Source organism: Monodon monoceros, unplaced genomic scaffold (assembly GCF_005190385.1).
Source record: "Monodon monoceros isolate NGI ecotype Baffin Bay Population unplaced genomic scaffold, NGI_Narwhal_1 Super_Scaffold_5, whole genome shotgun sequence".
In the NCBI taxonomy this organism is placed as follows: domain Eukaryota; kingdom Metazoa; phylum Chordata; class Mammalia; order Artiodactyla; family Monodontidae; genus Monodon; species Monodon monoceros.
In genome coordinates, this window is record NW_021703782.1 from 71,711,691 (window position 1) to 71,729,342 (window position 17,652).

A 17,652-nucleotide genomic window follows, 5' to 3' on the forward strand; every position below is an offset into this window, starting at 1 on the left:
GGTAAAGTAACTAGTAAGAAACAAAATGATCCTACTGACCCAGGCCGCCTCACTTATCAGCATAGGAGTCTGGGCTGCCAAGGGGGCCTAGTACCTCAGAGCAGCCAGGGAGAGTTTCCCGGGGAACTTTCTGGTGTGCTTTTCTAATCCCTAGTGCCCACAGAGTATTTCTTGTTGCCTTAAAAAATTAACACATGGTCTTGGCAAAGATTCCTGAGGCGAGCAGAGCCTGCGGGGTAACCATTGTTAACTGCTTGCTGTGTAGGGCATATGCAAACAGAGCCGTATGTTTAATTATGCAGATGGAACTTTACCATATAGGCTGTTCTGTGAATTCTTTTTTTCTATCCAGCAACGTACTGTGAACACTGCCATGTCAGCTCAGACGCCTGCCTTTTTTCCCCCCTTTGAATTGCTGAGTGATATTCCAGAGAATGGATCTGCTGTGATTCATGTAGTCACTTAATGCGCAGGCTGAGACAGTGTACCTGCGCTGTGTGGGGCAGGGGACATTTTAGAAGTGAAGCCGTACTCAGTTAAAAGTTAACCCTGGTTAGTGGGGACCAAGTTTCAAAGCTGCATAAGCATTTTAGGGCCCCTGTGTTTTGAAGGTTTCGGATTGTATGGGGGTAGAAGCGTGAGTTAATAATGCATCGGAAGCTCCAGTCGACTCACAAGGCCGGACATCCTTTCACTCCAGGGGCATCTGGTCCCTGGGAGAGCCTGCTTCCTCTGAGCCCCCTACCTCACGCTGAGGCTTTGTAGACCAAGGCTAAAGGTGCTGGCTCTGGGCAGCGTGTAAAATGGGTGGGCTTTCTGCTGACTGTGCCTGCTCGGATCTCATTAAGATTAGCCAGAGGGCTTCCCTGGTGGCGCAGTGGTTGAGAGTCCGCCTGCCGATGCAGGGGACACGAGTTCGTGCCCCAGTCCGGGAAGATCCCACATGCCGCGGAGCGGCTGGGCCCGTGAGCCATGGCCGCTGGGCCTGCGCGTGCGAAGCCTGTGCTCCACCACGGGAGACGCCACAACAGTGAGAGGCCCGCGTACCACACACACACACACAAGAGATTAGCCAGAGAGTGTGGGCAGTGAGTCTGGGCATAGGGGTGAGTCACACAGCAAGAGGGAAGTGTGTTGGTGCTGAGGTCTGGCTGGGACTGTGGACCTGGCCTGAGCCTTTGCTGCAGCCTTGATTTGATGAATCAGATAGCAGCAGCTTGGGAACCCTGGGGTAACAGAGCTGTAGGTAGAAGTGAAGCTCGGCTTCCAGAAAGTGCTGTTGAACCGGCAGCCACCCGCAGGTGGCTCGCTGTGATTGGATCATGTGGCAGGGTGTGTTGCTGTGGTTTGTGGGGGAGTGAGCAGTTTGGGGTTAGATGGAAATTCGAGAGCACCTTACGGAACAGAGAAGTGGGAGGGCAGCACCGCATCTGGAACACATGCCTACACGTCCACACACGCGCACGTATGCTGTGATGCCCCTGTAGCGGCTGCTCTCGGCAGCTGTGTCTGTGGCTTGGTGCCAGCCTGGCTGCCCCGCTGGCAGGTGAGAGAGTGGGTGAGGGTCCTGGAGCCCCTAGTAAACCAGAGGCCTTTGTTACTGTGGCAAGAGCTGGGGCTTTGGAGTCAGACCATCTGGGGTTGGAATCCTGGCTTTCTCAGCCACTTATTGGATGACTTTAGCCAAGTTACGCTGTCTGAGCCTGTATCCTCATCTGTAAAGTGGGATAATGGCAGCTCTGGCCTCGGATTTTTTTGATCAATATAAGGGAGAGTCCTGGACCGCTGAACACTCCTTCCCCTCTCTTACTTTCTTCTTTCTCCTTTGCTCCTCTGATTTCTCAGTCCTTATCCAGAGAGCTCCAGCCGAGGCTGTAACTTATTCAGAGGCGATTTTCTGCTTTGAGCTCCCTCGCCGGTGCCCCTAGCTGCCATTTCTCATTCCTCCCAGGGCTGTCTGGGGATCCAGGCTGGGGAAGCTTCCAACGGGGCTACCGCGTGGTTCTGGGTGCTGGCTGTTCCCTGCCCAGTGCCCGCTGGGCAGCCCAGTGTGGGCTCTGCTACCTTCTGGGGTAGAAACACCGGGATTCTCCACGCACCTGGAGGCAGTGAACGAGCCAGTCAGGTATCTTGGGCTTCCCTGGGACAAGCTTCTGGTGTTCGAGCGTTTTCCCCTCCCCACCCTGTCATGTTAGGAAGTAAACGAGGAGGCAGCTGTGTCTGGGGGTCCCCACCCCAGATCTTTGCGGGACATTGATGCTCAGCAACTAAGTTTGCACAGATTCTTATGCGGGACAGCTACAGAGGCCGTAGCTGAGCACAGACGTTTTCCACGCTCCCAGTTCGAGGAGGATGGTCTCTTTTCCCCGGGAGACCTCTGCTCCTCTCCCGTGGGCTTTCAGTAAGGTGCACAGAGAGCTCTCAGCACCTTTTAATTTTTTATTATTTTTTGGCTGTGCCGCGTGGTGTGTGGGATCATCGTTCACTGACCAGGGATCGAACCTGTGCCCCTTGCAGTGGAAGTGAGGGGTCTTAACCATTGCACCGCCAGGGAAGTCTCCTCAGCACCTTTTTAAGCAGAGGGGCTTTCAGAAGATCACTGGGAAAACCATCCGCTGCTCTTCAACGTCTTGTGTTTTGGGCTTAGTTTAGAGCACTTAACTAGTAAAGATACTACATATAGTACACCTGCCATGTGCCAGCCCTGCACTAAGCCCTTCACCCAACCCATTTCCTGCAGTCCCTCCAAGAGCACTGAGGTCTCTAAGTGACAGAGTTGATATTCTGGCTCGGTAAACGATGCACCCAAGCTCTATGAAGGGCCGAGGTGCAGCGGGTCCTCCTGGAACCAGGGACCCGCATCCCACCCCATCTGCACTCCTGTGTCTCAGATGAGCCTCCTTCAAATGTTCCTTGTCGCCCTTACCTCATAACTCACCGTTTCACCAACACACAATTCTGCCTCTTCTCATTCCCAATTCAGAAAAGCCTATGGAGGGCTCTGATTGGTCCAGTTAAGTCCCCTGCTCAACTCTGAAACCAGGGGAGCAAGGGACCCCGCTGGGTCCTCCTGCTGGGTGGAGTTAGGAAGGGCAGGGCAGCTGAAATGCTGGGTGTCCACCGTCGGTTGGCAGGCCTCCCTGTTTCCAGGTGGGAAAGTCGAGGTTTGGATCCCTGGGGTGACTAATCCTGGGTAATCTGTTGGGGCAGCACTGGTTCTAGAGTCAGGACTAGGACTTGGAGCCCAGGCTTTTGGGCACTCTGCCACCCTGCCTCCGCCCGGTGGTGGGCTGTACGCCGGGGCTTTGCGGGAGGAAAGGTGGACACTGTGCTTCCAGCCTTCCAGGACTGCAGCGTCCAAGACACGGGCGCCCAGGAATAGAGAATAGAGAGCCAGTGGTAAAAACTAGGGGAAGTGTGGGCAGCGGGCTCTGGGCGTTCAGAAAGCGAAGAGTTAACTGGTGGGGGTGGGGAGCTAGGTGTCTGAGGATGCTTGTGGCAGGGATAAAATGTCAGCAGGGGTGGAGACAGGGAGCTGTGTTCCAGGTGCCATGAAGAGTTTGCGTTCGGGCTTGGGCTGGACTGGTGGGCACTGATGTGACCTCTAATGAAGAGTCTAATTAACCCTCTTTTCTGAATGGCCCTCAGGGGCCTAGAGTTGGGTTGATCTTCGTTTTTGCTCCGTGACACGCTCCTGTCCTTGGTGTACACATGGCCCACTTTCATCTTGTCTATGTCTAATGGGGTCTTTAAGTCTGTTTTAGTACGACTTCAGACTGTTTGCTTGGGTGTCTTTCCACTTGTGCAAAGCTGAACTCAATGGATATATGTATTTTTTAAAAAATTATTTATTTATATTTTAAGATCTTTATTGGAGTATAATTGCTTTACAATGGTGTGTTAGTTTCTGCTTTGTACAAAGTGAATCAGCTATACATATACATATGTTCCCATATCTCTTCCCTCTTGCGTCTCCCTCCCTCCCTCCCTCCCTAACCCACCCCTGTAGGTGGTCACAAAGCACCAAGCTGATCTCCCAAGTGGCTGCTTCCCACTAGCTATCTATTTTACATTTGGTAGTGTATGTATGTCCATGCCACTCTCTCACTTTGTCCCAGCTTACCCTTCCCCCTCCCCGTATCCTCAAGTCCATTCTCTACGTGGATATATGTATTTTTTACTCTTTATTTTAGCATCTATGTCATGGGCTTGGTCCTGGAGTGGATTAAGAACAACGGCGGTGCAGCAGCCATGGAGAAGCTTAGCTCCATCAAATCGCAAATGATTTATGATATTGTTGATAATTCTCAAGGATTCTATGTGTAAGTTGATGGGGTTTTATCTCACATTTTGCCTCTTGTGAATTTAAAAATGTGTATATGCCATGTCCTTTTGGAACATGGATGCAGCCACCTTTCGCTGAGACACTGAACTCCTCAGGAGCATGAGTTAGGTAAGTCTTCCCTCCTGCATCCCATTCCCAGGAATCCTGGGCTTTGGGACCTGTCTCCCAATGGGTGGTAACGTTTCTCACACCACAGACCCCGGGGCAAACCCCTCTCCCCAACCTCACCTCCTCTGTATGTCCCCTGGGGACAAAACACGTACTTGCTGGAAGCTCTCAGCTTTACCTCAGGACTCACTGGAGACCCTTGGTATAAACACCCACTCCTGGCCCCTCCTCTGGGTTATTTACCCTTTTAGGAAAGTTTACTCTTTCACTTATTACAGGACAAACATTCCCATCCCGGGCCTGCAGTTGGTGAATGGAATTGGCTCTGGTATGAGTTGACTCCTAGTTAAATGTTTTTGTGACTAATTGATTCATGAACATGTGTTGACTGCTGGACCAACACCAGAGAGCGTATGGGCCTTGTATTGATCTCCTAGGGCTGCCAGAGCAAAGTACCACTAGCTTGGTGGCTTAAAACAAGAGAAATTTATTTTCAGTGTTCTGGAGTCCAGGAGTTCAAAAGCAAGCTGTCAGCAAGGCTTTGCTCCCTTCAGGGACTCAGGGAAGAATCCATTCCTTGCCTCTTCCAGCTTCCAGGGGCTTCAGGCATTCCTTGGCTTGTGGCTGCCTCACCCCAGTCTCTGCCTCTGAGAGGCCTTCACATGGCCTCCTCCTTTCTTGTGTGTCTTGTCTTCTGTCTCTTACATTGGATTTAGGGCCCACCCAGATAATCCAGGATGATTGGGCTCATCTAGAGATCTTAGCTTAATTGCATCAGCAGAGACCCTTTTTCTAGGTCACATTCGCAGGTTCTGGAGGTGAACACGTGGGTAAACCTTTGCAGAAGCCACCGTTCAACCCCCTACAACAGGCCTGTCACCAAAATGCCAGATATAAAGTACCTAGTACAGTGCCTGGCACACGAGGAGCTTGACAGATGATGTTTTCATTTGCTTTTCCCCTCCTTCAAGGTGGGGACAGCTGTGGGAGGACCAGACTTTATGCTCTGTATGCACGTGTGTTTATATACTTACATGCGTCAACACTTACACTCATTTGCCGAGCCAGGACCCCCTTCTTAGCGGCCTTTACTCTTTGGAGTTCAGTGTGTTGTAAGAAAAAATATCTGGCTGACAATAACAAGGGAATTTTCACTCTTTTAAGAATTTAGTGGGCCTTGTAGGACAAAAAAATGGTGCCTCAATCCTGCCTTAGAATTGTACGTTTTACCCAAGATTTGCTAACACATCTCCATAACCATCCATGGGTGGGGTTGTACTTTTGGGACAAGCCTAACTGCTGCTGTCCCCTCTGCCCTTAAATGCCTGCCTGCTCCTATGAGTTCTTGGCTTGTGATGACACCCCAGCCACAAGCCCTCAGGGAGTCTGGCTTGGCTGAACGACTTGACCTTTGGGGTCCTCTTCCACATGCCATCTGGGGGAAGGGGTACACACTGTGCCTTTCTGCCTGCTCTGTGGTTCTGTGGCTGGGCCCTTGGGAATCTTCCACTTTAGAGCCTGACGTGTGAGAGAGGAGGCCAGGGTACTCCCCTAGCACTTTTGTAGCCGTTGTAACATGCATGATCAGCAGTAGATGGTCCAAGGAGTTCATGGCCAAGGGCTAAATAATGAGCCATGAGCTGGGGGCAGGGAGATACTGCTTTGGCTGGAGGCGAAGGGAGGGCTTTTACATGAGCTTGAGCCTTGGACAGGAGTAAGAATTAGGCAGAGAAGAAGGCGGAAGTACTTTTAGGAATTTTTAGGAAGGCAGGGAATGGCCTCTGCAAAGCACTGAGGGAAGAAAGTAGTGTGTTTGGAGAGCAGAGAGTGGGCTACCTGAAGGGCACGGCTCGTGCTGGGATTGAAAAGAAAGTCTGGAAAGGTCTGAAGACATGTTTAATTCACTAGCTCATTTATCCATTAGTCTATCTACCCATCCACCCACCCATCCATCTACCCATCCATCCACCCACCCATCCATCCGTCTACCCATCCATCCATCCGTCCGTCCATCCACCCATCCATCCAATGGCGCCTGAACGCTCCTCTGTGCTAGCCTTGTTCCAGGCTCTGGGGATACCCAGAAGAATAGGTCACCTTTCCTGGCTCCATAAGAGTGATCAGGATCTGAACGTGAGTAAGAGCACACGGCAGCTACCGTGGAGGGGAGACCAATTTTCTATGAGCTTTTGACTCCGTATATTTCTCGGGAGATGTGAAGGCACAAAATGGGAGGACAGGAAGCATGGTGATGCCTCCAGAAGAAATCCAGGAAATTAAAAACAAAATAAAGCATAGAAGGAACACCAAGAATCCCCTGAATTCTCTCCCCGCACTTGAGATCCTTTAACTGCAAGCACCCAACCTGGCATTTCCCAGAAGGCAGCCTGTTGAAGCCAATGTGGCAGGCAGGTCATCTCCTGAGGAATCTCATCACCTTCCCATGCAAAACTCCTCATTCACTTATGAACAGCCTTGACCCCGAACTTGCATCCTCTTCCGAATAAACCTCTTTCTGGGAACTTCCATTCACCCCCCGGTCCGCCTGCCCAGAAGAGGTCATCCGGCTCATGGTGTACCTCTGGGACCTTGTTACCAGGGTCAGTAGCAGGCTTTGCTCCCTCTCTCCTCTATGTTAGCAGTTGGACGCTCACTAGTTGTCTCTGTGTGCACTTGGGTTTTCAGGAAGTTCTTTGCTATGGAAGTATGGCCCCGAAGAGGAGGTGAGCAGTTAAATGAGAATGCATGTGAATAAAGAGTATGTAATGTAGACGTTAAGAACATGGGCTCTTGCACTGGGTAATTTGTGTAAAGCACCAGAAACCGTAGTTGGCACATAGGGAGCATTCCTTAAGGGTTAGCTCTTAATAGTATTTGTGGTTATTATTGAAAGCACCTAGGATGTTCCTGACACATAGTGTTTAATGTGTATTAGATATTAATTTTAATATGATAAAGCTGTTGAAGTGATCAAATCCATATCTACATCTGAGGTCACCTTTTCTCACTTTCATGTGGGGTCCAGACCTTAGGAAAGAGAGGGAAGCATGTGATGTGTCTAGTGACAACCCCAAGATAAAATAAAGCAGGCAGAGCCCTTGGCGCTTTACAGCTATGAATACATTTTATTGTCATCACAACCCTGTGAACAGACAGTGTTTTACAGCAGCACAGACAGGTTAGGGTCAGGTGTAGCGGGGAAGTGGGATCAGGCTGGATAGGAACATGGGGAGAGTCAGGGGTGCTGGTTCCAGAGCCTTTACTAAGGAAACAACAAAAATCACAAATGATAATGACGTTTTTTTTCAAAATGCAGGAATCAGTGGAAAAACTAGAAATGATCATGCTCAGAATTGTGATCAGTTATGTCTAAATATGTAAAAGTCAGTTACTTTCCCATACTTCAGAAATAACAATAAAAAACAAGGAAAGATCCCATTCGCAATAGTCACAAAAATTAGTAAATATCTAGAAGTCAGTTCAGTGTTCACCTGAAAAAGTTAGTACAAAAGGATAGATGAAACATTTTAAACATACATGTTAACATTAATAAAATGTAAATGTTAACATATGATCTATTAACATATAAAGCCACTGGCAGAGGGAAAGACAGATCGGTGGAAAAGTCCAGAAACTGGTCCCTGTTTACTTGAGAATTGTATTTTAACTTAGACAATTTTAAAGTCTAACGTGACTTTTTGTCTAGTTGACTGATTGAAGCATTGATAATTCACTGAAACAGAAATTAGATATTTGCATCACAGCATACACAAATTCTAGTCCATCGAAAAGATGCAAATGCAACTAAATGCAAGTAGCAAATATAAAATACAGGAGAGAATTTCTGTACAGGGAGTACAGAAGCCTTCCTAAATAAGCCATAAAACTCAGAAGCCATAAAGTAAAAGATATTTAATTACATGAAAATTTAAAACTTTTCTGCAGTTCAAGACATAAACAAAACAAAATGACAGACACAAAAGTTTGGTAGCATATTAACATATAAAGGTTACTGTTGATATAGAGAAGAACCCACAAATAAATGAAAAAGGATAACCAAATTTTAAAAAGGCAGGGGGTGGTTTCTAACTGTATGAGCAAACAACTCAGAAGAAACACAGCTGGTTAATAGATGAATGAAGAGGGGCCAACTTCTTTAGGAAATGCAGATTAAAACCATGGGATTTTCTTCCCCTCTGATCAGCAGAAATTCTAAAGACTGATAACATCTGGTGTAGGCAGGGGAACAAACACACTTTGGGTATGTTAAGTAAAAAAATGTGTTCAATTTTGGAGCGAGGTTTGCAGCATCCATCAAAGTTCAAAACTCTGCTGCTCTTTGACCAAAGACTTTTACATCTAGGCACCTGCCCTCTGCCAGTACTCTGCCTTGCACAAAAGTGTGCATAAAATCAGGCACCCGCAAGTCCAATGAGGGATACTTACGTTAACGGGGAAAATCTAGAGACAACCCGGGTGTCCTTCAGGAGGGGTCTGATGAAGGAAATTACGATCCATCCGTGGTATGGAGTAACGTGTGCGTGGAGAGCGGGGAAGGTCTGTGAGCAAACTGGGAAGATGACCTGATACGTCATCAGGTCAAAAGGAAAAAGAGCAGGTGTAGAAAAGGACATGTCTATTATCCCACTTAGAAACCCACAGTGTTTGTATTTGTAAATACTATATATATATATATATATATGGAAACACGCATATATACACGTATACACATTTGTGTATCCGATCCTGAAAATGCGCCGAAGACTGTTAATGGCAGCCACCTCTGTGGAAGGGAATAGATCTTCATATTTTTACTCTAGTTTTCCTAATCGTGTGCAAATTTAGAATTAATTTTTTATTTAAAAGTTAGGCAGTCAGGAGAGGCCTGGTGACTCTTTTGTGGGCTTGTCTCACCTCAGGATGCACTCTTCACGCCCTTCTTGTTTCTGGTTTGTCTTTTGGAGCAGACACTGCTGAAATGAGCGCCTTGTCTTCGCTTGCCAACTGCCTGCGGTTTTCTTGCGCCCTCCTAACCCTCGCCACCTTTGTGAGACGCTGTTTCACGCTGAGGTGGTGCCTTTCCCCTCACACATGCCCCTCTGGTACCTTGGGAAGTCCCGGGGTTTCTCAGTGGGTATTCTAGAATACTCATCCCAGAGATGCAGTGGGTTTTTCAGCCACGTGCATTTGGGGAAAGCTCTGTTCCTGTATGAATTATCCTCTTGGGAGTTCCCGAGACGCTCTAGGAAGTTGAGTCAAGAAACCCGTGTAGCCCTGTTCATGCAGGATTTCCTAAATTTCTGTGACTGACTGTGGCACTGCTTTTCCAGTCACACCATCCTTATCAGCTCCCGTCATAGACTCCCTGGGGAGCGCTGCTCAGACTCTGTCCTGGAAGCTTTGCAGTCCCAGGACGACCCGCTGCTTCCACACCCACCCAGCCCCATGCTAGCGCTCTGTCAGCCTGGCACCTTCTCCCTGCCCCCAACTCATTCAGGCCACAGGCCCTGCCCTCGCTCTGGGATTTAGTGATAACGCCTGGGAGCGGTGGCCCAGCACAGCTCACGGCAGTGCTCGGTGTGGCTCACAGGGTTTAAAACACACAATTTGAGCCCTTACTGGAACATGTGAAGATTATTTAAATCCAGATGTCTTATTTCATAATCCCCGTTGTCTCTGAAAGTGGGAGAAACAGACTGGGGGGGCCGTATGTTTCAAGCAAAAGGGAGACTGTTTCTCTGTGGAAGAACAGGCCCTCACAGTTAACAGGTAACGTAGGGAGTTTGTGCTGAATCTGTCATGTTGAGCCTGTTATACTCATTTATATGACCGTTGGGTCCCTATTGGCATTTGAATTTGCTGCCCATGCTTGAAACTCCCCAGTGTCCCTGTCTTGGTCATCAGGCCTAATTCTGTTGACCTAGAAAGTTCTTTGTGGGAGCTTTCTAGCAGGGCTCTCCCGCAGTGTCCCCACCCTCCAGCCCCTATGTTGTAGTGCTTTTTCTAAAACACGGAACTCGTTGCGCAGACCTGATTACTCCTCTTTGCTCCAGGATCCAATTGATCCAGTTCCCAGGAGAGCGTGTCTGCAGGGTCCTCCGCGGTCTGCAGTCCTGCCCCCAGCCAGGCACCCAGCACCCCAGGTGCTGCAGAGAACTTGCTGGGGTCCCCCGTGCCTTGGCAGACACAGCTCTCTGCCAGATGCCCTTCCTTTGTCTCCCCCTGTCCTGACCCCTCCCACCTCCCTTCCTCTGAAACCTTCAACCTTCCCTCGGGCAGAGTTACTTGCTCAGCTCAGAGTTACTTGCTCAGCTCTGTGCTTCCACAGCGCTTGTCCTGTGGAATTTGAATTCCCTCCACAGCCATCTTGCTAGGTTGGGAGCAGCTGATTCCCCTTCATCTTTTTCTTCCTTCCCTCAGCCCCACAGCAGGGACACTCTCGGGCACCGTGCAAATTTAATGTTCAATTTCTAGTTGTCATGACATAGTTGCTGTCACGATACCATCTACGTTCACAATAGGATGAGTAAATGTGTGGGGGACGACTGTAAATACAGATTCTTTGTAAATCCAGGTTCTTAATTCTTCCCCCTTTTAATATTTTTTCCCCTTAAACCACGTGTCCTTTTTGCTGCTCCAGCTCTATAATTGGACTCTCGCCTGGGGAGCCTGAGGTAGCAGAATATCAAAGAGGGTAGACACTAAATTTTTAATTTAAATGTCAACCAGGATAACTACTACCTGTGCAAAGGGGGGCCCAGAATTCAGGCTCAAATCCTATTACCAGATACTTGGTTTCCCTTCTTGTGTCTCTTCTGTCCATCGATGTGCACTTGACTCCTATTAACTTTAACAGGAATTATGTGTGTGCCCTGAGGGGGGAGCATAGCTTTTAATGGGGGCGTCCTCACACTGCTTTTATTCGCTGTTTAATTTTAATGAATCCCACCCTGTAGAAGGGGAAGAATGAAATAGGATGTGCTTGAGAAAATGGAGAGAGTTATTACATACCTTCCTTGTAATCCAGAGTAGCATGTCATCTCTTCTGTTTGTCTCCTTTGGTTGTCAATGGAAGATAACTTTGGCTTGCTTACTTTCCAAATCAGAAACTGAAGTCAAATACTAACGTATCCTAGATGAAATTTGACTCATTCATTTTTGAGAGTCTGTGAGCCCTGTGTAAGGTGCTGAGAATGAAAAGACAAATTTATTGACTTCGGTAGATATGTACATAGCATTGAATGTGTTCCAGACGCTGTTCTGAATTCCATCAGTTATCTCCTTTTGCATCATAGAGCACTTCAAGACAGGGACTGAAAACCACAGCCATTTCTTTTGCTCAGGATTCTTTTCAGTCAGCAGGTGGGGCCGGGCTCAGCGGGGTGGTTTCTTCTGCTGGTCTCGTCTGAGATCACTTATTCAACCAAAGTCATCTGGTGCTTCACCGAGAGTCTAAATGGCCCCCCTTATCTGTCTGGCAGCTGGTGCTGGCTGGCTGTTGGCTGGGCCTGTTATTTCCAGCAGGCTAGCTCGGGCTTGTTTACACGGCAGTGATGTTTTAAGAGGGCAGGTATAGAAGCCGCGTGCCCCTTGAGGCCTCAGCTTGGAAGTTGCACAGCGTCACTCCTGTTGCAGTCTCTTGGTCAAAGCAAGTCCACAAGGCCAGCCCAGATTCAAAAGGTGTGGAGCACAAGACCCCACCTCTTGCTGGGAGGGCTGCAGAGAATTTGTGGCCATTTAGTCCTCACATCAGAGAGGCACAACAGAGAGATTTAGTAACTTGTTCAAGGTCACACAGCTTGGGACAGTACAGTGTTTAAAGTGCTTTGAAAGCTGCTGCTCATTATTTTTAAATCTTACAGCCACTATTCTGACCAACTTAGTTTTTTTCTCTGCAGCCTTGTAGAGAAAGGGTCATTCACATTGCTGTGTGGCTGCCATGGGTTGGAAGCTTCATATATGTTGTACCACTGAACTGTCATAACTAGTATGAAATGGAGATATTATTGTCATTCCCAATATTCAGATGAGGAAACTGAGGCTCTTGGAAATTAAGTACGAGTCATATAAGAGAATGTTAACTCACTGTTCCATATGCAAGAGTGATGTCCCTAAGTAAATTATAAATGTCCTGGCGCAGATCTTTTTTTAATCTCTTGTTTGCATGTGGAAAATGGTTTTAAAAAATTTTCTGTTGCTGACAATTAAAACTGGATTAGATAGCAGCTGTGCTTTAGGGCATCCAGTTCACATTTATTACATTTACTTCATAGTCTACTTTCACCCTAACTAGTGGCAATAGAATTGCAAGTTGATGGGAACAATCTTACTCTAATCACCTGTACATTTCAGTATACTCCATTATGATGTTTAAATATATAACATACTATTAAAAGAACATTAAAGGGAACATAGAATCATCCCATATTCTCACATCCTGAACACAAATATTTTCTATTCTCTATGCTTCCTTAGAATCTTTATATCCACATTTATACTCTAACTAGAGTACCCATAACATCTAAAATTTTTCACTTATTAGATCATAAACCACTTCCATTTTGCAGCCTAATCTTTATATTTATCTTTTTATGTGGCATCTTAATATTTAGTTATAAAGAAATGTTATAATTTGTTTTATATCTATGGTGGACGTAGGTCGTTTCTAACTTTACCTGTTGTAATTAATTACAGAATATATGATGTTCTGAATGGGCTTTAGTTCAGGTATTTTGTTTAATTCTATCTCTAAATATGTACTCTCATATATTTTGAAAACATATGTTCTGAATTTGATTCCCAACTCCTGTCAAGAACCATGTAAATGTGTGTTGTGTGTGTGTGTTGTGTGTGTGTTGTGTGTTTTTTGTGTGTCTGTCTGTCTGTGTGTGTGTGTGTGTGTGTGTGCGCGCACGCCAACAGTTTTACTCTGGGAAGTTGATTTAAGAAAATAGTTCAAACATACAAAAAATGTCCAAGTAATCCAATGTTATGATGTTTCTTCATATGTTAGCATAACTTTATTTTTTGTAACTAATGCTTTACTTTTTTTTTCTTTTTGCATTTCTATAACCAAATAACTGACATAGAATTCATGTGGGGTATAAGTTTTAGATCTAAATCAATTTTCCCTATACAGCACTACAATTATCCCTCTCTGTTTATTAAATAATATTCACTTTCCTGGAATTATGTGATTCTTATTTTACTGAATGCTTAAATATAATGTATAAATGGGTTTATTTGGATTAAAAAAATTTTTTTTTTCTGTTGCCTTGTTAATGGCAGTTGCACGTTGCAGAAAAATAGCTGGAACAAAAAACATGTTTTTCAGATGTCCAGTGGAGCCCCAGAATAGAAGCAGGATGAATATTCCATTCCGCATTGGCAACACCAAAGGAGATGATGCTTTAGAAAAAAGATTTCTCGACAAAGCTCTTGAACTCAATATGATCTCCCTGAAAGGGCATAGGTGGGTACTTGTCCCATCCAGAAGCTTGTCAGGGAATTGATTTAGTTTTCAGACGCTGAAGGAGACACATCTAGGAGCCTGCCCATCCTGGAGTAGCAGTTATTGTAACTAGTTGGGAAAGACCATTTGTTACGGGGGTTCTCCTGCTGCTGCTTACAGACCCCTTAGCATGATTCCACGACTGAGAGCATGAGGGGGGGCACATCTTCTAGGAGCTTTGGTCAAAATTACCTTTGAAAATCTCTGCTCTGACAGCACAAAGAGTGCTATCCCAGCTCTGGTGCAGCTGGCACAGCCTGTTCAGTGTAAGAACAGACACTGTTGCTCCCCCGAACGTCAGAGAGAGTAGTTAATTCTGTGAGCTCCATGGAAGATGTATGTTCTCACGCATGAGAATAGCTGCCCGCTCCCTGCCTCCTGCATGGCAGGCTCATCAAAGAGTTGAGCTAACCTAGGTTCCATGTGAGCGTGACGGTCCTCCACTGCATTGGAAAGGAATTTTTTAATGACTGAGATGTGTGAAGCTCCTGGCCACCCGCGGGGGCTTTCAGGTGGGAGGTTGGACACAATGGTCTCAGGTGCCGTGACTCTCGCAGGTGCTGGTGACGGGAAGGAGGGTCGTCTTGATGCTCAACCAGATACTCCTGTTTTTAACGGCTGCATCTGTGGTTCTTCTAGGTCCGTGGGAGGCATTCGGGCCTCTCTGTATAATGCTGTCACCATCGAAGATGTCCAGAAGCTGGCAGCCTTCATGAAGAATTTTTTGGAGATGCACCAGCTATGAGCACATCCTAACCAATATACACTCTGCCCTTGAACAATGTACAAAATTGAAAGTCACTTGGGCATGGCTAAAAAAACTAAACAAACACAGTATTTTTCTCAAATGAACATGCTTCTGATAGATTTTCTTCTTTTTCCAGAGAACAGCAAACATCCACAGCTATCCCAAGCTGTTGAAACTTAACCTTAATTCTGACTTGAACTGGAAGCTTTTAAAAAGTCTTCTCTTGCTTTTCTACCAAATTCTAACTACTGTTGTCTTTGCTGCTACTTTTTCTGCCTAGATCTCATATTCAAAGCTGCCTATGAGTTTAATTATATGCAAACTGCAGGTTATTATTTTTAGAGACACACAAACACACAGCATGGAGGGTGGGTGGAGCCCTCTAGGTGCTGAATTTTGATCCTTTGCAAGATGACAGCAGTGGGGTCTTCTGGATTCTGCAGCTATTAATTCAGGTCACCACCGACCGTGTTGTGATGTTCCAGACTAAGAGGCAAACCGGAGATCGTTCTTTATACCGTTATTCTCATAAAGAGGTAAAAGTGGCATACTATATGTTTATATAGCAAGGTCTGTTTTTAATACCAAATAGTTTATATCTCTATGCATTTATATCTCTGTGCATTTATATTTCTAATAATACGTTTCTTGTTGATATATGTTGAGACTTTGAGAAGTTGTTGGGATCCTTGACCTTGTGCATTAGAGTGTTACGTTCTCAACAGCTGTGTGCCTCCCCTTCCTCCTCCCCTCTCCCTTTTTAAGCTGCTTCACAAGATTTGGAAGCTCCCTGATTCACTTTTACTTTCCTTTCAGTGGGTAGAAGAACGGTTGGTTGGTTGGTTGGTTGGTTGGTTGGTTGGTTCTTTGTTTTTCAGTTATGCTGTTAAACTAAAAATCTCTGTTAAACTCCCTTACTGTTTTTCACGTGACTGTTCTCTTTCTGGTGTTTGACCAGTGATGCCATGAGTTCGGGAAGATCTTTGCTGAAGAGTCTTTTCCCCTCTTGTTTATCCATTGTCAGTGTTTTATGTTGACCGTGCGAAGGACATTAAAGTCCTAAAACATCTAAACCTTTGTCAATGAGTTTCTTTACATGCTTTTTAGACAGATTGTTCTTTTAAAAACTTTATGTTGGGAAAACTTGAGTCTAAAAATAGCATCTGTGAAGGGTATTTTCTTCAAAAAGGTATCGAGTCCTGTACATCCATGTTTTTAATGATTCAGCATACTGGTAGCTTTCCGTTGGCTTTCGGAATGGACAGTATCAACAAACCACCTTACAACACAGCGCACGGTATAAAGTTCTATGAACTTTGTCCCCCTTAGGCTGGAAACATGCCGCTAGGACAGTTCTGAGCTATCTTCGTGTTTCGTTGGATGTGTAATGAGGACTATCCTGATCTTTCGTCCCAGCTCTGCACCAATTAGTTGGGTTAGTTGGGTTTCCTGCTTAGGGCTAAGCCTTACCAATCTCGGTTCTCTCATCTGTGAAAAGGAGGATTGAAATAACTCCCCCACTTATCTCAGGGATGTTTGAAGAGCTTAAAACGAGGGCTCAATGCAGGATGTGACTGATAACCACAGTAAATTTTTAAATGGCAAAAGCCAGCCAGTGCTTGGACGCCATCCAAGTGTTCACATATAATAGTTCTCAGAGTCTATTTTCCCTCCTTCCTCATGCATTCATGTGATGGTGACAAGTCCCTGTGGTTTGTACCGGCCCCAGATCTCTTGAATCTCCACTTATTTCCATTCCCATTGCCACAGCCAGCTCTGTCAACCCTCAGCGGATCACTTCAGCAGCCTCATCTGCCCCCACCTGCCCCTACCAGCACAGCCCATTGGACCATCACTTCCCCTTCATGCTCCTCCTTGGTTTCTTAAAAAAGCCCAGGCTTCTGAGCCCAGCGGTCACAGCTTTGTGGTGTCTGGTCTGGCTTCTTCTTTCTTGTGTTTCTGGTTCTTGGAATGTGGCGTGCATATATGCCCATGCTACGTCGGGTAAGCCTGGAGTCCCTGCCCCCGCTCAGCAAGACTGACGTTCCTTCAAGACACCTGCCAACCTCCTGACCTTGTTTGTGTCTCCTGCATTGCAAGGATGCGCTTTTCCTTTGTTCTTATAAGCGTGACCCTTTTATCCCGTCACAGCACCTCCATTCTGTGTTTTCCTGTGCCGAGGGTGTCTGCTTATGTGCCTTCCCCGTCAGAGCAAGGAACAAGCGCTGTTTCTCCACCTCCATCACCTGGCATCCTGCCTTGCCCTTAGGAGGAGCTCAACGACTGTCCGTTTAATGAATGGAAAGGCAGGGCTTCCTGAATTTCGCAAACAGCCTGCAGTAAAGGTAGAGGTACAATCTCACATACGTAGATGTTTTAATTTTTCAAAAGCTTACTATGTAATTTCATTTTTTACTAAAATTTAGAATCTTGGAGGGCTCCCAGACTCTTCTTTATTGTGTGAAAGTGCTTGGAAAACGGTGAGCAACTGCGTTCATACCAGGACAGAGGGTGGTCGCTGTTGTCTGGAGCTCAGATCGCTGGAAGATACTCACTGAGCGAAAACCTTGACCTTTGAATATCTCAAGTGAGTGAACGGACGCCAGTCTGCTGACCACGTGGAGAGAGGTGGAAGGGGAGATAAGGATGCAGGCCCCGGGTCAACAGGCTGCGGGAGCCACAACTGGCCAGTCTTTAAGATTAAAAGCAAAGTGGACGGACAGGTGTCTTTCAGGCCTTGGGAAATCTGTGTAAGGCTTGGTGGCCTCATCTTCCTTTAGATCTTCCAAAGTGTCCTTCTCCCAAACTGATTTTGACTATTTTTCTCTTTCAAGATTTGACAACACATAATCATGTTAATACCACCTAAGTGAGAAAAAACAGATTTGTTCCCACGTTGCTTATGTTTACCTCCACACACTGCTTCATCCCCAGCACTGC

General features: G+C 46.4%; 1 protein-coding gene across 3 annotated transcripts in view; it reads left to right on the forward strand.

Annotated features, from left to right (window-relative positions):
- The window catches only part of LOC114884209 (phosphoserine aminotransferase), a 31,379-nt gene extending 13,985 nt beyond the window's left edge, over positions 1-17,394 (forward strand). Inside the window, exons 7-10 of one of the 3 annotated variants that reach the window (XR_003790808.1) lie at positions 4,194-4,322; positions 13,788-13,925; positions 14,604-15,248; positions 17,139-17,394. Coding sequence is in view for 2 of the 3 variants with exons in the window: in XM_029203020.1 (XP_029058853.1) it covers positions 4,194-4,322; positions 13,788-13,925; positions 14,604-14,709 (373 nt within the window). In the remaining variant the exon portion in view is untranslated. Of the gene's footprint in view, positions 1-4,193; positions 4,323-13,787; positions 13,926-14,603; positions 15,786-17,138 lie in introns of those variants that run through there. The other 2 variants (XM_029203020.1, XM_029203021.1) reach the window with 2 other exon arrangements.
- Positions 17,395-17,652: the final 258 nt, after the last annotated feature.